Here is a 22,666-nt window from a genome sequence, read left to right on the forward strand (position 1 = left end):
GGTCGGGGGAAGCCTCTTGGACCCAGCGTCCAGACAGGGACCGCCGCCCAGGCTCCTCCGAAAGCAAGCCGGACTGCAGTTCCGCCGGTGCCCCTCCGTGCAGCAGCCTGGGCCGTGCGCTCTGGCTCCGGGCGGGCGGGCCGGGATGCGGGCGGCGCTGGCGCCAGGCGCCTTTAAATGCTAATGAGGCCTCAGCCCAAGTCCGGAGCCAAGTTCTCCACCCTCTTCCCAGGCCCGCCCTTCCCTTGGCGGGACCGTGCGCCGCCTAGAAAAACTTGTGCGGGGCCATTTTTGGGGCAGTAAGATCCAGCGAGGAGCCCAAGAGCGAGTGCGCAGCCCGAGAGCTCGAGCCGCCTCCGCCGCGAGACCCCCAGCCCGGCCGCTGCTGCACCGCGCCGCGAGATCAGCACCGGCCTCCCAGAGCGAGCCCGGCCGCCGCGACCACCAGCCGCGCTAACCGCCGCCCAACCGCCACCGAGGTGCCCGCAGAGAGCAGAGCAGGCGGCATGAGCGAGGCGGGGGAGGCCACCACCACCACCACCACCACCACCACCACCACCCTCCCGCAGGCTCCGGCGGAGGCGGCCGCCGCGGCGCCCCAGGACCCCCGCGCCCAAGACCCCGGCGGCCAGCGGCGCGCCCCAGGCCTCGGCGCCGGCTCCCGCCGCCCTCGTCGCAGGAAACCCAGGTGGGGACGCGGCCCCTGCAGCAGCCACGGGCACCGCGGCCCCCGCCTCTTCAGCCAACGCCGGCGGAGAGGACGCGGAGAAAAAAGTTCTCGGTGAGTCAGGTCCCACTGGGCAGGGGCTGCTGCCAGCCGGGCGGGCGCGAGTGGGCACCTCGGCTGCATTTCCCACGGGGCTCGGGGTCCCCTCCCGAAGGGGATGGTGGAGGCTCAGGTCCCCCCAGTCTTGAGCGCGCCCGCCTCTCCGCATGCCTGCCTGCCGGGTGGGCGATGCCAGGTGAGCGCGCTGCGCTTTGCGCGCTGCTCCCCGCCCCGCGCGCGCCTCCTTGCTGCTCCGGGGGGGCGGGCGGGTTAAGGGTTTGGAACTTGTGCCACCCAGGCAAACCGCACCCCTTCCCTCCTCCACGTCCCCGGTAGTGGGGAAGTGCCTGGGATCTAGGGAAAGGGGGACGCAGAGTGGAGATGGAGGTGGATGTTGGGGGGGGGGACAGGCACGTGGACCCTCGACTTTGGAAGTCCTGGCTTGAGATCTGGATGATGAGCCAAAGGTTTCCTGTACGAAGAGAGACACACAGATCGGGCCTCCCACCGGGCAGGCTCAGGTGTCTGTCCCCGACGCCCTTGCGCATGGATCTGGCAAAGGCGCTATGCTCCTACCAGCAGAACCAAAATGCTGTTGAGGACCAGTTGCATTCCTCCTTCGGAAGGTTGGGTCCGGTCCCACGGCCTCCTGCCCCGCGCTGTGCCCAGCGCTGCGCCGATCCTGGCAGTGTCCCCACTAGTCACCACCACGCGCTGTCCCCTGGCTGCGCGGCGTGGGAGCGCACGTGGTGCAGCAGCTGAATAAATAAATAAATAAATAAATAAATAGCTCGGGAGTTGGCCGATGACGTCCTCAACGCGGTTACCACAGAACCCTGGAAGGAAACCTGGAAGAGAAATTGGGAGGATTTAGAGGGCAGTGGCCTAGGAGGGTTTGCTTGGTGCTTGCTGGTTTTGTCCCGGATGGGTTCGGGGGCTCTTGCCTCCCAACAGTAGAATTGGGGGTGAGCCTTCCAACAGGCAAGCATGAAGCTGGTGGGTGTTGCCTGTTCGGCCTGAAGGGTGTGTGCTCTCATCCGTTCCTCCGGAGAATAAATGATGCCAGACGCTTCCAAGAAATGCTCTCTGGGGGACAGACAGTACGCGTTTGTCTGACGTCCCTGAGGCCTGCCTGCCTGCCTGCCTGTTCTCAGGGAAGTTGGAGGGAATGCTGTGAAGAGCAGGACTAGCCAGTCAGCGCTCCCCACTCAGGAGAGGCCACCTACTTGTTTATCCATAGGTCAGGTTCAGCCCCGGCCCAAGCTTCCTGCCACCTGTAACCTGTGCCTGCTCGGAAGCAAAGTCGCCCTTTCTCCGCTAGACTGCAAGGTCGCTTAACCCTGGTGACTAGTGTGTTGGGATCTGGTTTCCCCTGCGTGTTTCTTGGAACACCTCCGCGCAACAGCCGGCTGAGAGAGAACCTTGTGTTAGCCCCAGCCCTGTGAGGATGCATTTTTTAATGATACCTTATTTCGGAACGGAGGAACTTTTGAAGTTCTCTCCCTTGATCCTTGTAGCCTTCTGCGGTAGGGAAAGCAGGTACTATCTCAAGATGAAGGAAACAGATAAGGTCAGGTGCATTTGCCCAGTCATTCAAGGGCTGTTAAGCCTCCCCGAGGTCCCTGGGGAGGATGAGTTGTGTGCCTTTCATTTTTCCACCGTGTCCAGCTCTTTCAAAACGAGGACGCTTGAAGGCGGCTTGTCTGTGTCCAGTGTGTTCTGCCATGGCCTGCCCCTTTGCCAAGCAAGCGCATGGTTGCCTAAAATGTGTTCCCGGTACTGACTGAAATGGATATCTGCTCTTGGATCCGTTCTGGTTGGTTCACATGGACCTGAACTTGAGTTTATAGCACACAGGCCAAGGCAAATAGATAAGCTAACGAAAAGTCCACACCTAAAGGAATGTTATAGAAACATGACGGGTTTCTTCTGTCCTCACCTCCCCCTTAACCTGTATATACGTGAAATGGGTTTGCGATTTTCAAGCAACAGGTGTGAATGCCTTTGGTTGTGGGATTTTTTTGTATGTATTTGTGGAAGGAGGCATTTTCCTTCCGTTGACGTGAGGGGTAAAGGGGAATTTTCTGCTTGAGTTGCAGATGGACCTGAGTCTGAGACTCACCCCTTGTCTTTCCTCCTTCCCATCTTTAGAGTTGCCTAAGACAAAAGTGTTCTTCCAACAGTGTTCGGCATTAAACACGATTCATGTATATGTGTGTATATATATTTATATTTGCAAGTCATTAACAGCATATCAATCCCATTTCACAGCACCCTTGTCTGAGTACGCTTGCATCTGGAGACAGGAACTTTCTTTTCCCTGCCTCTGTCCTGCTGCTCTGCTGCACAGGGCCCCAGACTTCAGGCCCTGGTAGTTTGTTCCCCTGGAGAGCTCTTCCTGGGTATCAGACAGTGCTTGGCCCAGTGAATCACACTGTGCTTGGAGTCATAAAGAAATTTTTCAATGAGAATTAAAAGATCTTCCTGAGACTCTCAGGATAGCAAAACTGGGAGCTGGCCCTGCCCACACAAGAGCCAAGTCCCAATGACTATTCTAGTTTTGAATTTGGAGACAAAAGTCATGGAAATGATAAGCCATACAATCCGGAGAGCAATGGCTGAGATTAATGTTGATTGTCCCTCCTGTTCTCTAGAACCTTTTTCTCTCCCAAAGTAACCTGTTGTCAGATTTCCTCACATTGACCCTTCATATGAACTTTCTGAATTTGCCCAGGTTGGACATAGGCATTTTCCTAGAGGAGAGTCTGATCTTCACCACTGAGTCCAAGGGTAGTGCTTGAAATAGTTGAGATAAACGGCCATCTGTAAAGTATAGGTTACATGGAAGTCACAATTTGTTTAGTTGTTGTTGTTTTCGTGAAAGAATTGTGTTCAATTCTGGCATTGCAAGAAATGGTCCTGCTCCCGTCAGATGGTGGAGGCAGTAACCACACTGTGGGGAGGAGGATAAAGAGTGAAAGGGAGCCCCCATCACTTCTTGGGGCTGGAAAGAGGCCTGTTACATCATGTCTCAGAGTTCCAAGTACAGAGTTGGGTGGAGCCTCTGGATTGCCGATAGGCCCCCCTTTGGCAACTAGCTGAGTTACTTTGTGTCTTTGTAGATTGGCTGTTAACAAGAAGCTGCTGTGTTGCTCATTAAAGTTTGCCCAATATTTCAAAGAGTGAAAGGGATGAATTAAGGCCCTTCATCTACCTACACTCTTTTTCCCTGTGGTCCTTCTTAGGCCAATAAAAACCTTCTGGGTTAGCACCTGGAACATTCAACAGTGGTTTTTGATTTTATTTGTTACAGAATGCATAAACGTGGGTCCACTACTCGAGACTTCACTGAAAAGCTTAGGAAAGAAGAAAGTCAGTTGAGAACCGTTTCCTGATAACATCTTGCTTCATTTTCTTTCCCTGCTCTATTTGGGAATTAAACTTTGCAATGGCTTGGCTTTGCTTTGTTGAACGTGATCAAGACCTTAGTAATATGAGTTTTATCTCCTTGTAGGTCAGATACTAATTTATCTGCTTAATCCTATTTTAGCCACCAAAGTCCTTGGCACTGTCAAATGGTTCAACGTCAGAAATGGATATGGATTTATAAATCGGTACGTGTGTGTTTCTGCGTGTTTTAAATCTCGACATGTGTTGTGATTGCCGGTGGTTACAAGTTTCTTACGTGAGTAATGGCTTGTATAACTTTGAAGGTTTCTAAGCACTTGCGAGTATTCTTGTCTCTCAGCTACTGGTTGTTAAATATCCACTGAAACACGTTTCTAAGTCTCTAAGACTCGTTTCATAAAATCTGGTCCTTAGAGAAGAGAGGAAAAGAAAATAAAAGCAGAGGTGGGACAAGTTGAGGCTCAGTGAGTTCCTCTTGGTAACTTCACAGATGGAGAAATGAACTCTTAGACTGGTTAAGCAACTTTCCTAAGTTCACCCAAGTAGTGAGTAATGGAGTTGGATGTATAATACAGGTCTGGTCCAAGTCCTGTGTAGAAGTTTGAAGTGTTTTCTTGGAACCATGGTAACTGGGTGCCTATAGGAATGGGCACACCAACTCTAGGCTGTGGGCAGTGTCGGGATGTTTTCACATGGTAGCCTTGTTTGCTTTGCTTTCCTTCCCTCCTTCCAAAAAACAATCCGCCCCATTTCTTCCTCATCTGTTTTGGTGGAACAGCGGTAGGAGGGTTGGGGTGGGGTGGTGGGGGGAAGCTGTTTTAAGTTTCAGTGTAAGGGGAGCCTAGTCCCCAGCTGTGCCCTGTCCTTTTAACTGTCTTGCTTTGCTTTTGCTGGGAGGGAAGTGGAGGGCTCTGATTACAGACCACGTGGCTTAGGAAGGGATGAGAGGAAAGGGGGTGTTTGTGTCCAGCTTGTGCTCTTGGGTCTATGTGCTTGGGGGGGGGGGGGGGGGCGGGTAGGGAAGAGTGGGATGGATGTCTTGTGGAATTTGGAGTTCTTGAGGAGAGCTGATTGGGGGTGCCCGCACTGAATTCTGAGGACAAACAAAAATGTCTGCTGTGTTCTTAAGTTTTGGCATGGACATCCTTTACATGCAGATCTCCTCACATGTGGAAGTGTCTCCTCGCTCTTGGCACCTCTAATTGTATTTTGTCTTCCTTCCTCCCCTCCAACAGAAATGACACCAAAGAAGATGTATTTGTACATCAGGTAAGGGTTGTAAATATTCACACTCTTTATGGAAGGAGGGGTGTCTGATCTGTTATTCCCATCCCAAAAATAAGTCTTGTATGTTATTATTGTACTTACAGGTACTTCTGAGGCTGGGCTGGTTCCCGTGTTTTTAGATTGGCACATAGGTTCCCCTGCCCATGTTAATTTTCTTTCTGATTGTTTTATTTTTTGCAGTTAAATCAAGTAATAGTCAGTTGAATACTTCCTAATTTTTTTTAACAGTCAATGACTCCTTAGCAAAACAAAACAAAACAAACAAAAAAACCAGAAAACCTCTTTCCATGCTGGTACTTTGTTCTGCTGACTCTGATCCCTCCAGCTTTTGCCTGGCCAGATATTGGTTCACACCTCTCTGTCAGAACAGCTTTAACTTGTACATAGCCAGTGGTTCTGTTGTATGTCTCCAAGACTTGAGAACACCTGCCAACTGCCGGGTTAGTCCTTGCCCCTGTGAAAATGAGGCACGCCTACCATATGTCCAGTTCTACCCACTTTCCCCATAGATTTGAAGAAAACCTGGAAAATAAGAACACAGGAAAATTGTGGATTTTTCTAGGCTGGTGTCTCTCTTGTCTTCACATTGTTAGCTTAGTATGCTGTTTTTAGTCTGTGTAATACATTTTTCCTGGCTTCATCTGGTGAACTGGGCTGAGGAGAAGGAATACCTGTCCATTCTTTTTTGTGTCTTCAGTTTTTCAATGGCTGCGGGGGCGGTGCACTTCAAAAAGTTTGAGAAAGGTGGGATTACAGCAAACTTTCCTTGGGTGTCCCAAAGTTTATTTGGAAATCCATGGATAGTTCTCTCACATACATATTTTCCGCAATCTGTAGGAGTTCACTGTGTCCATAGGTTTCAAAACTGGCAGGCATAGTCGCCAATAAGCTTTTTATAGCCCATTTTCCATCAGCTTTTTGCAGTGTCTCCTGGTGGTATATGCTATACCAGGTAACAAGAAAGGTGTAGCAGCAGACCCTCCTGCCTGCACGTGTACTCACAACAAACACCTGCTTTTCTGTGGTTTCATTTCTTTGTCTTCAGGCTCCCATGTGGCATTGGCTTGGGTGTGGGCACTGGCAGTAGTGACACATAAAGATACTCTTTAGTTGTGGTGGAAACCACAGCCTTTCTATTTCTGGTTGAGTGGACTTGCTTCTGTTGTGTATACATAATTTGAGAGGAGTTTTTGTTTTTGTTTTGTTTTGTTCAGATACATCAGCTCTCAAAATCTTAAAACAGACCAAGGGGAGGTGTTTCTTTTCACACCAGGAGGCTAATAGAACCTTCTGAGGGGAAGGACTCAGTGTCCTGGAGGCTGCTGGCATAAGGGACCTCCCAGGATTCTGTCCTGGTGGCCAGCGTTGTTAGCCTGTGAGTCTGTGACCTGATTCCAGCCTCCGTGAGGCTGTGTGGTGAGTCACCTCAATGTGTTGAGGCCTGCCTAGTTGAACAGGAAAAAAAGAGAGAGAGAGAGAAGGAGCTGGCAGGGAGGGGCTGTTTTTTTGGAATGGCTGAGTGTTGGAGCTGTGTGCGCGCATATCCTGCCCTGAACTGCCTCCACCCCCACTCGCCCCTCTGTGGGTGGGTCTCTGCTCTATTGGCTCACTGTTGGTTGGTTATTTTTTTCCCCTTCCTCCCTCCTACTCAGAGTAGGGGAGGGGCTGGATTACACATGCCTAATCGCTTTATAAAATAAGGTTGCCGTAGTTCCACAGAAACTTAGAGCCCCTTTAACTATCAGAGGGACCAGCAGAAGAAATGGAAAGTTGTTTGCAACAAGTCGCTTTTCTCCCAACCACTGGGGGAAACGGGGAGAGGCCCATTCTGTAACAGATGTTGAGGTACAGGTGTTTTATGCTGCATCGCATCCTTATGAACCTTTGAATGCCTTAGTAGGGCCCAGGGAGGCATTCCAGGGCATCTGACCGGTGGACTAGGGGAATGCTGGATGCAGTCTCAGAATGTGAGTCCTCCACCCCTTTCTCCATCATGTCCAAACTGTGGGGCTCCCAGTCCTCCCTCAGAGAAGTCACTCACGTGTCAACTGTGTATTTCTTCACCCATAAAATGGGAAAAAGAGGGGGAGGCAAGATTATTGCTCGTATGCTCCTTCTATCAGAAATATTTATTCTCTTGGCATTTGTTTTTGATTCTGTTTTTTTTTTTCCTCTGTTCTTTATTATACTGTGTCTTCTTTTTTTTCCCCTTTTAATGTCTAAGTTTGTAATTTCTTTTGTATATGGAAAGCTGAGCCTGACGTGTGTGTGTGTGTGTGTGTGTGTGTGTTGTGTGTGTGTGTATTTCTCCAGAAGGCATTTCTGTCCCTTCTGATGAAACTGCAGTCTGAGATGGGGAGAGACCCAAGGTAGCTAATAAATCCAGGACAGGATGAAGTGGACCAGGCAGGAACACTGTGTTTGTGTGTGTGTGAGGACACATTTCTTTGTAGTTCACTTATCAGGAGGTATTTTGAAGAATAGCACAAATCAAAAATGTAATGAGTGTGGCTGCCGTTTGGTCCAATGGTATGAAGAGGCTATCTGCGCCCTCCTATTAGGATGCCGGGGTTCCATGAGTGGATCCTCTTCCAACTCCAGCTGCCTGCCAACACAGATGCTAAGAGGCAGCATGACTCCAGTGGTTGGGATCCTGCCACCCACATGGGAGACCAAGGTTGAATTTTAAGATTCTGGGTGCCTTCTGTCCCCACCCTGGTCCTTGGCTGCTTTGTTGGGATTGAGCCAAAAGATGGGAGCTTTCTGTCACTTAAAAAATGTCATGTGTAGTGTGTCCTGTTGGTGTTTCTGTCTCTCCAGTAATGTGAAGGGGCTGGAGTTTGTGGGTCACGTATCATAATACACATAGGTGTGATCTTCCATTTTCAACAGACTGCCATCAAGAAGAATAACCCACGGAAATACCTGCGCAGCGTAGGGGACGGTGAGACTGTGGAGTTTGACGTGGTTGAAGGAGAGAAGGTGAGCGGAGGCTGTGGAGGGCACACTACTCTGCGGGGGGAGACTCCTCAACCTGGCTGGAATCAGCATGATGGGGCAGGAAGTGGGGGGTGCAGGACAGCAGGAGTAAATGCTGAAGCAGACAGTGTGCATCACTGAACGTCCAAAGCGTCGTTTAGAGTATTTTCAAAAACATTTTGGTTTCCGGTCTAATAAATTATGCTAAACTATAATTATGGAGGAGAAAGCGATTTTCTCAGAATTTATAACCAACCATATATATGCAAGTGAAAGTTTTGTTTTGTGGCATTCAAAATAGATTTAAAAAGCACTGCTTTGGGGCAAAAGAGTTGTTTTTTTTACAGAAATGTAGTTTTCAGGCTGATTTGTTCATATGTCTACTGACAGGTAACATATGGTAAAGATTATTTTATCTCCATTAAAGAAGTTTGGCTTTTTTCTGGAACCCTGAGGGGCTCCCGTTACTAGACTTGCGTTAAGAGCTTTGTGCGGGTGAATTTACCTAAGACAAGGAATGGTCATTTTGAAGCATCATGTAGTCCAGTATTAGTGGTGTTCTTTTTGATTTATTTTCAATCAGTGGCCTAATATAGCCAGCAGTGAACAAGGCAGACCAAGATTTAAAAGGCTTTTTGCATCCGCACTAGGCAGCTATCAGAATGAGTTCAAAACTGGCCTTGCCGTGCAACCCATAGAACTGCATTTGCCTTCCATATCACAGTGCTAGTTGCAGGCCCCATGACTCTACTTTCTAGACATCTCCCTGCTCATGCTACACGATGAGTCAAGTATAGTTGGGTTCCTATAACCCACACAGGGGAGACCGGGATGGAGTTTCAGGTTCCTGACTGTTCTGGCACAGCCCTGGGTTTCCATGTACATATGTATCAATCTGTAGTCTAGGTTTTTAACAGTTCTCGAACTATTCTGATGAAAAAAAAATACAACAAAATAAAACAAAATACTTTTTCTCATTTACTAATAGAATGTAAGTGGTTCTCTTGACCAGTGTCTCTTGTGACTCTTGTGGAGTTTCACATCACCCACTAGCAAGGGCTGGTCTGTACTCGTCTCTCAGATTCCATCAGGCTCTTAAAGTTTTGTTTTGCTGGATTAGTTTTACTTCTGTTTTTCGAGTTTGAGGTTTTACAAACTGATGTAGGATATGAAAACCAGATAGATAGATAGATTATAGATAGATAGATAGATAAAAACATTATTTGGCTACTTCCCATAAAGCTAGCCCTAAGGTTGTTTCAAGGATAATAGTAAGATCTAAAGAGGGACTGTCTGTGTGAAGATCTTGTCACTAAATCAAGTTCCCTTTCTATTGTGACCAGTATGGGAAAACACATGCCGAAAAACTCATTTACTGTTGGACATGAGTGGCTTCATACTTAGGGCTGAACTCTGCACCTGTTAGAGATGTAGAGGTTGTAATATATTGTAGGACACTAACAGCGTCTCTGTTTTCATTGAGGGCTATCTTTGGTCTCCGATTACTTCCACTTTGGCAGTTGTGTCCTATTTACAAATTCTTTGAAGAGGTACATACTGCTGTTGAACTTGGCATATCCTAACGAGACAACAAAGCTGGGGTTGTGTGAGCCAACAAGCCAAGTATATATAAATCAGGACATCCTTCACCTTGCATCTCCACCTTGCTAAAACTTGGCTCTGTTTTTGAGGAATCTGTACCGCTCATCTTCTGCTCTAGCTGTGCAAGGCTGGCGTGTGTGTGTTTGCTTCTTGTTGATTGATTTTGAAGTCATCTGTGATCATTTTTTCCCCCAGGGTGCAGAGGCAGCCAATGTGACCGGCCCAGATGGAGTCCCTGTGGAAGGGAGTCGTTACGCCGCTGATCGGCGCCGGTACAGACGTGGCTACTATGGCCGACGCCGCGGACCTCCCCGGAGTGTACGTTGTTGTCTCTGTCCCTCTCAGTGACAGAAAAAAAAAGTTTCATATGTGAAAATTAACGCATGTGTATTTGGAGCAGATTGGCGCCCTGTCTTTTCCTCTTAGAGACGTTTTTGGTGTCCGGAGCATATCCATAAACACTGGCCTTGCTGGAAATTTGCCATTGAGATGTGGTAGCAGCAAGGGTGTATTAAGCCACCAGTAACAGGTGGTTTAGTTACCTGGCAACTGGAAGAATGGGATAGAGAGATGGGTGCCAGTGTTGTCAAAGAGGCTAGCTCTGCCTTGGGCTCCTTCTTTTGGCCTTCGTTGGCCACACTATGTGGTGTTCACTGGCAAAGGAGACTTCATTGACCCTAAGGGCCATAATGGTATTGCCCATTGCCTGGCACCTGACACTGTTCGCAAAAAAATCAGTGCTGGGTTGTTAAGAAAGAGTTGGAAATCGCTTGTGAATGGGCAAAAGCAACCATCACAAAAACGCAGACCACCCAAGTATTACACTCAATTGAGTTGCCTCAATTGAGAAGCTGTCCTGTTTGGCGTACCATTTCCCCTTGAAGTCAGAGTAAGCAATCAGCCACTCTGCAGTGTTTCAGCACTTCCGGCCAGTCCCACTCCAGGGGAAGGCGCTCACCAGCACATCTGGCTGACCCTCCTGTGGCAGGCTCAGTATAAAGAAGTAACATCTCAGGCCACCCAAAGTGAACCCTGTCCATGTGCGGTCGTGAGGACCTTGTTAGAGCAGAGTCCATTTTAAGAATGTTTCCTAGAATTAAAATCAGGAATTGGTGCTACACAGTAGCACTCTGGGTGTTTTATGGACATAGGATTATGGTTACGTCAGTCATTGAAAGAACTTGTGGAAGATCTCAGCAGAGTGAGATACCTGCAGCTTGAGAATTGCATTTTTTGTTGTTGTTGCTGTAGTGCCTTTTTTTCTGCTTACCTAAATCCTTTTCCTCTCGATACAGTGTTAACCATACCCTGCCCTGATGGGTGTTGTCGTGCCCCTTAGGGTATCTCCTCTTAGTATTGCTCATCCTATTGCATTTCTAACAGTGAGCTGTAGGAGGGGCAGGGAGAACATTGAGGTGCCCTGAAGTCGACTCCTTGCTAACTATGGAGGTCACAGAGCTCTCTCTAGCTTAAGGCGGAAGTCAGCAGTGCTGGAAAAGCATCCAGTGAAAATGTTTCCTTAAAAGCTGAAATTCTAAAGTCATACCCATAAAAGATACTTAGAAATTAAATTTTCAGAACTCCCAAAGTATACATTTAGGTGTTTTCTTGCAATAATACCTAGATTCTGACACAGTTTATCTCCTGAGTAAGTGTGTGGCGCTCCGGTGGTATTGTGGTTTTTGTTGTATACAACTCTTCCTGAGAGAGTATGGAAAACACTACCGAAATAAAAGCAGTTCATATGCCTTCACTCTTAATATTCTGTGCACAATTTTTATGCAGATGTATGTGGGGGAATTGGCCACATGAAACATGCCTTGAAGAGAAAACAGCTTGAGTTTTCTGCAGTTAGACAAGTTGAGACTTTTCCCATTTTGAACTCATGCGTGCGGACTTGTCCCAAAGGAGAATAAAGTTGAAATAACTCCCCCAGCCTAAAGTCATGGGGCGTGATGGTGTTCATTTTTGGATTTGTCCTTGAAAACTATAGTTACTTTCCATAATGATATTCCCCCTGAACATAAAATTCAAATCACATTCACTGAGGGATGTTTGGTTGGCTCATTTTTTAAAACCTGGAATGGTGGCGTGTGACACAACAGTGTAAATGTGGGAAAAATATAAAACAAGGCAGTAATTCTCTTGGTAAACCCAGTCTGTGTTTGGATGTCTCCAGTGACGGCACTTGGTACTGTTTATGACAAAGTACAACCAGAACTTAATTCGTGTTCTTAACGATGTGTGAGTATCCATCAGTATTGATTGTATTCAACATCAGTTTTAAAATTATTTCACGAGTGTATGATAATGATTTGTATGTGGGTATAAATAATAGGTTAACAAAACAGAATGAGAAGAGTGGTATTGCTTTATCCATTCTTGCAGTTCTGGTCGGCATAGGATTCACGTGCAGGTGGCTGGTTTCTGGCTATCTTTCTGCACCCACCTACCTTGAGACCACATGTATCTGGCCTTTGATAGACCATCTCACGTGCTCGGAAGCAAACAAGCAGAGAAAAGCAGCGTCTTAGCATGCCAAGAAGACACTGACATTCCTGATATGTTGATCACATTATATATAATCTACAGAGATATTATTTTTTGATGTTGCCCTGCCTGTGCCTCAGTGGATGAAATGTTGGCAGACACGCACTTGAAGGAGTTAAGAGATTATGAACATTGTTGGTACTCTGTGGGCAGTTAGTCAACTAATACCAAGTTTCCTTAGGAAAAAAAAAAATTGAAATCCTTCTAGCTTGGTTGCTCGTGCTTTGCTGCTGCTTGGAATTTTATCTGCTCGGGTCAATGTTAGTCTCCTGTGCTTTAGCCCAGGGAATCAAATGATATTCTGGGTTAAATGTGTTTTGTTTATAATGCGATAATTGCTTTGCGAGGGTGTTATTTTTCTTTTCTTTTCTTTTTTTTTATTTATGATACTCATCCTAAATGGTAGTCTTTGGTTCTTTCCTTGCTGCAATCTCTTCTGAATCTTTGTTTCTTTGCTTCGCTAGTACGCTGGGGAGGAGGAGGAGGAAGGGAGCGGCAGCAGTGAAGGATTTGAGCCCCCTGCCACTGACGGGCAGTTCCCGGGGGCCCGGACTCAGCTGCGCCGCCCCCAGTATCGCCCTCAGTACCGGCAGCGGCGGTTCCCGCCTTACCACGTGGGACAGACCTTTGACCGTCGCGCGCGGGTCTTTTCCCATCCCAACAGAATGCAGGTAACATTGCACCTGGGACTTGTCTTCAGTAGTCCTCACCTTTTTCATCCTTCTCTGCCTCCTCTTCCTCCTCCTCCTCCTCCTCCTCCTCCAACACTGTCTGCTGGAAATGAAACCTTGCTTGTGGCTTCCCGAGCCGAGGCCTCCCGCCTTACTTTTTCAGAGTAGTCGTCCAGGTGCCGTTTCCAGAATTCACAGCCACATGAGCCAGGCCAGTACTAGGGTGCCCTAGCAGGTAGCACCCACGCTCAAGGTGACAGAAGTGTGAAACACGTCAGAGAGGCGGATAGGTAAGCCTAAGAGCTTGGACTGCGAAACCAAACAAGGCCTGGCTTTGCCATCTGCCTATTGTTACTGGTGAGGTTGTCAACAAGGCAAGCTTGAGAGACAGAAAGCTGTTGCTACATTCCGTGGGAATGCTAGATGCCTGCAGTACAGGGTTATGCCTTGTAAATATAAAGGAGTTTGCATAAAGCCTGCAACTTGAGTAAAATGCATGCAGAGCTGGAGGTCGGTGAGACTGTTCAGTTTTTTAAGAAAGCCTAAAACGGAGTGGAGATTGTTGATTATCGAGTCTCCTTCGTAACTGGGAACTGTTTTCAGTAGAGTTACTGTGAATTAGTTGTGTGCTACGTAAACCTTCCACACACAGCTTGCCGTTCCCAGGAACCTTGGGAGCCAGGGCTAGGTTTTCCCCAGCCGTGGCCTTCTCCCTCCCTGCTATCCTTGGTGGGTTTTTTTTTTTTCTTTGTCTCCCTCCCTGCTCCTCCCCCTGGATGTTTTCACTGAATATCGCGTACAGTCTGTGCTTTGCTACCTTCCCGCATCCATCTGCATGCCTGAGTTCTTTCTACATTGCTTCTTGGGTTTTGTTTTTTTTTTTCATTCCACTGTTTAGCAGCTGCCCTTGACAAATACTCTAAAAATAGCCAGTGGGCATACATGTATGGAGACACTGGGTCCAGGAGGCATGGGAGGTTTCTTTAGGGCAGTACCCTGGGCTTCTAGGAAATGAGGACAGGAAAAGTTAGTGGGATTGTTACATGCATTTATTTTTAGTGCTTTAGTAGTACCTTCCTGAAATAATCATTCGTTTTAGATCTTGTGTGTGTATATCCTGTTTGCTGAGAGCACAACTTTTTCATAACTTTAAGAAAAAAAAAATCTGACCTTCAGAGTAATTCCTTAGTGCTGTGTAGGAAACCAGCTGTGGAAAGCAGTTGAAAACTGATTTTTACCATATGTGCATATTCTCATGGCAACTTTATTTCATACTTGTTTACCCAGTCCCCATTCCATATTTGGGTGTTAAGTGACTCAGAAGTCTTGTGTGTGAAAACCAATGGCATCATTTAAAAATTCCTAAAATTTTCTTCCATAGAATCAGGCTATTTCAAAGCTGTCAGTGAATCATCTTAAAAATGTAGATAAATCTCTGTGATGATAGAAAAAAAATGTTGAAATTAAGTAGGAGATTCTTGGACATCTTCCTCTGTGTGCATTACTGAAATTTATTAGCCACAGTGGGGAGTGAGAATGGTGCTATTCCGGCCAATGGTATTTGCCTTGTGCACTGAGGATATAATAAGATAGCATGACATATCAGTAATTGGAAGATTTCTCTGTTGTTGAGATAATGGTTCTTTCCTATTTGAAAGTCAGGTTCTTTCCTATATGAATGAGGCACAGCACTAGGATTAACCATGCATAGTCTTTGAGCACAGAGTTCCATGATACAAAGGAGCAGGGGTGTTTGGCAGGTACTGAGTGGCAGATGTTTTCAATCCACTTGTTGAGTCCTTCCCACGGACATAGGAAGCTGTGGTGCGTGTGTTTGTTGCACAGGAGGATATAGGAATGTTTTAGTAATTAACACCTTTCACGAATGGCTGCGTGAACAAGAGGTGTTAGAACTAGATTCTGCTTGCCCGTGCACTTCTCTTATTGTGCTAACAGATCGTAGTCCTTTATGCATAATGATTACCTGTGCCCATGGTTTATTTGTGAAGGAAAGAGCCCTGCAGCTTGTTCAGGAAACCAGGGGAAAGCTCATGTGGTGGGAATAGTGAAGGGGCCGGATGGAGTGAGGCCAGGGAAGGAGCTGAGAGGAAGTCAACCCGGCTAGGGATAGCACAGTTGGAAGGATTGGCCTTCTCTGAAGGCTGCAGGCCAGGAAAGGGACTGGGAAGAGGAGTGTACGTGAGTAGTTATCTGACTGTCCTGTGGGGACCAGGCCACAGGGCGGGGTGACAGTGGGCTAGAGTGTTAGCAGTGGGTGGAAGGTGAGTATTGCTTGGCAAGGATCAGGAATACTTGGAACAGAAATGACAACATCTGATGAGAGAATGAGTGTGTGGTGTGAGTACATTCTAGCTCTGCTGGGTTTTTTTTTTTGTTTTGTTTTTCACTGAAGACAATTTTGAGAAGATTTAAGTAAGATTGGTTTACAGAGATAAAGGATGTGTTTAGAGGTCCATTTTGAAAATGAAAAGTCACCACTAACTAGAGATGTCAAGTTGGCAGAAAGTAAAATCAAGCAGGGAAGGCTAAGAGGCGGGGAGTGCCTATGGTTGGTCGGTATAGTCTTAGATGAGGTGTGAGGAGGGCATTGATACAGTCTCTGTGGTTCAGTAAGTGTTATTTGAGAACTAAGTGAAGCCAGGGAGCCATTCAGGAACCAGGGCAGGGCATGACAGGCCGAGGAGATTTCCCATAGTTGTGATTTGGGAGTCCTTGAAACATGTATGTAAGGTCAGGACAGGATGCGATTAACTGAAAGATCAGTGACAATGGAACAGTGAGCTAAGGACACACGCTCTTTGTAGTCATTTATAATATTAGAAGTGGGCATTGCAGCCATGACGGATTAAGAATCTGAGGACTCTCCAGCAAAGGACAATGAGAAGGACCAATGAGAACGGCAGTACTGCGCTGACCACCATGCATAAATACAGAACATTAGGCTGAGCATTGATTATTGGGTTTGCTAGCTTCGGCGGTGAGTGATGATATGAACAAACGTTTGAGTGGAATGAATTTGAGAGACAACAAGGTGAGGAGGAGGCCATTCTCCCATGTCTTCCTGTGTCCCTCCAGGAGGACTCCAGTGCTGGTTTGACTGCATGGGTAGGTACAATCAAGTCAAGAGTTTGGTTTAGTTAGATTTGTTTTTGCTTTTACTTTTGATTTTTACAATGGCGAGCCTCCCTTGCCTTGTTTTAACCAGTTACCGCTGAAGTCATTGAGGGGCTATGATCAGGGCAGGCTTAGTATTTTTTTTTTCTGTGTATGTAATAACATTTACACACGTAAGTACAAACATATACACACGTAGCAGGAAACTTGTCTGGCCTCCAGTTTCTTGCTTCCGAATGCCATTTGGCTCCTTTAACTGATTGGCTGATTTCAGACCTGGGGCAGAGAAAATACAATTTGGACATCTTATTCTAGAAAGCAAGGGAAGCACTCAAAGAAGGTTGGTGACTTGGCAGAAGGACAGGAGCCAGCTTAAAGGGGCTCCCGGTGGCCAGTCATGATAGCAACAGGATATACCTCAGTGATTAAAGTAAAAATCATTATGTCCACATAGATACAAACGAACGTGGTGAAAAAAGTTGATGACACACTGGAAATTACAGGCTTTGAAAATAGTGTCATCATCAAGTTTTAATCAGTTACAAGGAAGGAAGGGGTCAACTTGGAGTGGAGCCCCCTGACACATGGCACCTTAACCACTTTGTAAAGTGAATGTTGTTAGCGATGGTGCTGCCTAACAGGATACTCGGGGCAGGAGTGAGCGTCACATCTGTGACTTCCCTACTAAAGATGCACAAGTTAAATATAATCACCAGAAAACCCAAAACAGCCTAATGTGAAGGATAAATTATGAAATTACTGGCTTGTAATCTTACATGTAAGGTTTGTGAAAAACCAAGCAAAGACTGAAGAACTGATTCTGTGACCTAGTACATTAAACCACCACCTGCAGAGCTGGCATCCCATATGGGCACAGGTCTGTATCCTTGGCTGCTCCATTCCAATCCAGCTCCTTGTTGATGTGCCTGGGGAGGCAGCAAAGAACGACCTAAGTGCTTGGGTCCCTGCAAAGACACAGGGAAACCAGAAGTGGCTCCAGACTCCTGGCTTCAGCCTGGCACAGCCCTGGTCATTGCAACCATTTGGAGCTCTTCCTCTGTGTCTCCTTCCTCTCTGTAACTCTGCCTTTCAGATGAATAAGAACTGCTTCAGAGCAAGAGAGCTATTACTAAGTTCAGTGCAAGCTTCTAAGGAGACTTTTTGGCCTTAAAGAATATTGCTATTGGGATCACTGGTGGAACTTGATTATATTCTGTACCTCCAAGTTTTCTGTAAGTTTGAGGAAGATGGGCAGTGTTTCCCTGTTTATATGCCTGAATGGAAATGTTGGTATAGAGGAGGATAAATTTATTGTGAGGGAGAGATGGAAGGGATAATAGAGCTCCTGAGCTGCTGCTGCAGAGTTGAATGAGGTGTGTCGGCTTCCACCGTGTTGGCTCTTCTGAGTCTCATGCACCTCATGGCAGACACTTACCTCAGCTGTGCTTGCCCTCTGCAGGCTGGTGAGATTGGAGAGATGAAGGATGGCATCCCAGATGGAGCCCAACTCCCAGGACCGGTTCATCGAAATCCCACCTACCGCCCGCGATACCGCAGGTATGTGGGGCCATTTCCCCTCCCTGAAGACTGGCTGCAGGGCTCATGCGTGCCAGCAGTGTGGAGCTGTGCACTGTGGGCAGTACCGTCAGGAATTTACCACGTGATCTGCCTGCTAGAGGTTTATGTTGTAATTCTATTTTTTCATCATCTTTTCTAAGTATCCTCATGTGTCCTTGAAGTCATGGTCACTGCATATGCCAATTGGACATTTAAGAAGTACTCTGTACCTGCCCATGGGAGTAAATGCTGAGGTGGGTAGGATAGCCAGTGATAGCTGGTACATATAGCAAGTCCTCACTGAGCAGTCGCTATGACTACTGTTGATGCTGATGTGGGTGAAGGAGTGGGTTGTTTTGTATTTCGCCCCTTGTGAAGAGTGAGTCGAGGTAGACTGCTAAGATCCTTTTGAAGTTGTTTGTGTTAGCCTTGCTGATCCCCGAAGCAAATGAAAAAAAAGGACAAGTTCAGAATGGCATTTATACTGCCACCAGTGGTGAATTACTAGATACAAAGTAGAAGAAACTTCATAGAAATGTTTTTAATGGAACAAAAAGTAGACTATGGTAGTTTTTGAGTATATCTAAGTTCTGTTGATTCCTAGCTACGTGACCTTGGATAAGTCCCCTTTGGCCGATTTTGATCTCTAGATGGAGTGCTTCCATGTGGTCTGATGAAATCCTTGTTATGAAAGTGTATATGGGTGTTTTGTTTGTTTTTCTAGAATGCGAGCTCACAGAATTAGCAGTAAAGTTAGAAATTCCGATGCGAACAGACTGACATACAGCCATGTTAATTTTCTTCATGTGTTCAATACTCCAGGCCTCCCCTGAAGTAACCACAGAGCACAGATACCAAGCCACTTTTCTTTCCCTTAATGCTTATCATTATCAGAGTGCCTGATAGGAACATAATATGTATTCATTGTGTGTTTGTTTACAACACAAACATGTACCTATGGAAAAAGGAAACTGATGGGAAAAAAATTTTTTTTGTTTCTTGGGTTTTTTTTTTAATCAAAACTTTGTTCCATTTTCTGCCACTGTCTTCGGAGAATTCTGGCAGTAAGTATTGATGATTAGATATTTCTATCTTTAAACACAGATCAAGCCTTTATCTTTTGAGAAGTAGCACCGCCACTCCCCCCTACACACTTGTTCTCTGCTCTAGGGGACCTCCTCGTCCACGACCTGCCCCTGTTGTTGGAGAGGCTGAAGACAAAGAGAACCAACAAGCAGCCAGTGGTCCCAATCAGCCGTCTGCCCGCCGTGGGTACCGGCGCCCATACAACTATCGGCGTCGCCCTCGTCCTCCCAACGCTCCTTCGCAAGATGGCAAAGAGGTAGGTCCTGCCACTCAGAGGGCGCGCTAGCACACCAGTCACCCTTCATCACATGAACTCGGGCATCCTAAGGGTACGTGATAAGCAGACACGATGGATGCATCATTTTGCTTAATGTGCACATGTATCTTCAGTGTCTTCGCAAAGTTTATGGGAACACTGCATGTTTTAAAATACTATTACTTAATTTTATTTTTATTGGAAATACAGAGTTACAGAGAGAGATGGGTCTTCCATTCACTGGTTCACTTGCACAAGTGGTTGCATTGGCTAGAGCTGAGCCAATCTGAAACCAGGAGCCAGGAGCTTCTTCCTTGTCTCCTCTGTAGGTGCAGGAGCCCAGCATGTGGGCCATCCTTCTCTGCTTTCCCAGGCCATAAGCAGGAAGCTGGCTGGGAAGCGGAGCAGGCAGGACCCTGTCCATATGAGATACCAGAGCCTCAGGTGGAAATGGCCTACTCTGCCAGGGTGCTGGCCCTTATTTAAAATAATTTTTGTGCCAAAATAAATTTCTTTTAAGTTAATTTCTCCATGAACTTGAAAGAACATTTTAAACTTTTTTTTTTTTTGAGATTAAAGAGAGCTAAAGAGCTCTCATCTGTTGGTTCACTCCCTAAATTGCCACAGCCCAAGAGAGCACACGTCTCCATCTGCTGCTTCAGTTCACAGCGGGCAACGCTGAGCAAGCCAGAAGCCAGAAACCAAAAGGCTCATGTGGTTCTTTCCTGTGCATGGTGGGGAACCCAAACACTTGGACTGTCCTCTGCTGCTGTTCCCAGGCCACGAGCAGGGAGTTGGATCAGAAGTGGAGCATTGAGGGCTTGTACCAGCACCCATATAGGATGCTGGCATAGCAGGTGGTAGCATCCATCCCCCATGTGCCGTGATGCCATTCTTGGCACAGACATCCTAACTGATACTAGCCTAAACAAACCCATCCACAAGTTGAAGTAACCTTGTATAAACTTTATATATAACACAAACCAAACATTTGAATTCTGCAAATCTACACTCTCTGAAAAGAATTACCTTTACCGAAGAGGATTTGGAACTAAAATGCTTAGGGCTGTGCAGCTGAAAAGCCAGAAAGCGGACTTCAGGCTTGTGCAGAAAGCAGCCGTAGCTCATAGGTATGATGGAGAACAGTATTCAGTTGCCACTTCAAGGCCTTTCTTCAAGGGTCCTAAGGTTTTGGGTCAGTACATAAAGTAGTTAACACTTTGCATGGTGATGTTGTTTTTTGCCTCCCAGCTAGGAAAATTCCTACTTGTCAGACCTTTAGTCTTGGTCACCTGAATGAGCTGGTTTCTGGTTTGTTTTAGACCAAGGCAAGTGACGTACCACCCGAGAACCCCGCTCCCGTGACCGAGCAGAGCAGTGTTGAGTGACACCAGGCTCCCCAGGCACCTTCACCATCAGGACGGTAAGAGCCCGGTAGCCTACTCTCCACATGATAGGCACTAACCGTGCGACAGACCTATCAGACTTGTTGTGGAATTCATCTCTGTGGATACCTTGTGTCCACTGGGGTTGGAGGGCTAGCGGGGATAATGCAGTGCCCGCTGCTACTGTAATGGAACTGCTGGCTGTATTTGCAAGGCTTTGTTGAAAGAACAACTATGAAGTCCTTTTGATAGGACAAGATAAAGAATAAGCCCTAGATAGAGGTAGCTTGTTCATGTTGGCACTGTTGTTTTTTCCCCTTTCTTGTCTGCTTTGTTAACAATTTGGGAAATTTAATTTGTATGGGTCAAAATATATACAGTCAAATCCTAAAAGGGCCATCTGCTTTCATGGATAATGACTTGGCATTTAAATCAGATTACTTTTCATTTCCTAGACATTTGTTACACTGACAATACTTTATCTCTGGTAGGAGGGACAATTTATCATAGAAATAAAACTCCTTATTCAAACTGTTTAAAGGTGGTCATAGCTTTTAACTGATAGCATTATTTCTAGGTATTGTTTCTTTTTAAAAAGTAAAGCTATGAGGGAAATATTTCTCCTATTTTTAATCTGTGATGTTGGGGAAGTGGCTACATAATTGTGGGACATTGTCATTAAAATATTAGATTAGAAAGATTTGTTAATGTTCTCTTTAATATAAAGGCCTCATGAGGATTTCCTCATATATAATTGTACGAAGTTTTACTCTTATGTACTGCTTTTCTGATTTTTAAATGTAATTAAAAATGCAACAGTTGCCATTGTATCAGTGCATAGCTTACAAATCTGTGCAAAGCATAAACATTTTGTTTAAAAGCTTTGCAGTTTTGGTTTTTGAGTTAACATGCAAAATAGAAAACCATCACTTTTTGTTGTTGTCATTGTTGTTGTCAACTCTTCATAAAAAGTTGAATTTTTTTTTTCCAGGTGACCTAAAGAACTAACAACCACTTAAAAATAAAATGAAGCAGAAAGCAAAGCATGACCTTAAAATTAAACCAACACCAAAGAAACATCTAAGCAATAAAGTAGACAACCAACCAAAATTTGGACATTTGAATGTTTACCATTACTCTTTTAAGAAACTAACAACTACAAATGGAAGATGTCAGACAGTGTTCCCGGCAAGCCAAGAACCTGGGAATGCATGCACACTACACAAGAGAACAGCCTCCCCAGTTTCAGCAACCACTAGGTTTCTGTTTTGTTCCTGGTTTTTACTGTTTTGGTAATATGAATTGAAAGAAGAAATATACCACATGGGGAGGACCCCCAACCAAAGAAATCCGAAATATATAGTAAATGCTTTTTTTCTCGCCTTTTTTTGTTCATTTTGGATGCTGGTGCTAAACTTCCAAGTGTCATGATTTTAAAAATAAAATTTTATGCCCTTATTTATTTCTAGCAGGAGGGGAGGATGACATTTTGGCTTTCTTATGTGATTCTCTTGGAAAATGTGCAGTATGATGTTCTTCACAAATAAAATTTTGACCCTTCAAAGGAAAAGATGTGTAACCAGAACGTATGTTCCTGTCCTACCTTGCTTTGTCCTCTGTCCCACACTTTGCTCACTTAACTTGCTGAAGGGAAAGCTCAAAGCCAAGTATAAAGGGGAATTAGTACCATTTCATAAATGTAAACATATGCCTTTAAAATACATAGAAAACTGGAAGAGTTTTTGAGGAGTGTGCAATGGAGAACTAAGTTCATGTCTGACTCAGGTACAAGTTGTTTGAGTAGACTTGATGCCCTTTAGGTGCTTAGTTCCAATTTAGTGTTAGTTTCCTTTATTGTTATTTTTCATATTGTTTATATAGTTGAAAGGGTTGCATACCCATTGGGTCACTGATTAGGGTGGGAAAGGTTGAGGTATGGAGGAAGGTGGGTGGGGGGCCAATTTTTTTTCCCCTCCTGTGTCTC

The 22,666-nt window shown here is 46.0% G+C and overlaps 1 protein-coding gene across 1 annotated transcript; it reads left to right on the forward strand.

The window, feature by feature from the left end:
• Positions 1-260: 260 nt before the first annotated feature.
• LOC101535664 (Y-box-binding protein 3) lies at positions 261-22,252 on the forward strand. The gene is given in 11 exon segments (XM_058655884.1): positions 261-605; positions 607-781; positions 4,317-4,380; positions 5,410-5,443; positions 8,354-8,443; positions 10,238-10,360; positions 13,057-13,263; positions 17,858-17,955; positions 19,126-19,297; positions 20,620-20,720; positions 21,674-22,252. Coding segments are annotated over 10 exon segments (1,128 nt in total). The 5' UTR covers positions 261-506; the 3' UTR covers positions 20,686-20,720; positions 21,674-22,252.
• Positions 22,253-22,666: the final 414 nt, after the last annotated feature.

Source organism: Ochotona princeps, chromosome 27 (genome assembly GCF_030435755.1).
Source record: "Ochotona princeps isolate mOchPri1 chromosome 27, mOchPri1.hap1, whole genome shotgun sequence".
Classification (NCBI taxonomy): domain Eukaryota; kingdom Metazoa; phylum Chordata; class Mammalia; order Lagomorpha; family Ochotonidae; genus Ochotona; species Ochotona princeps.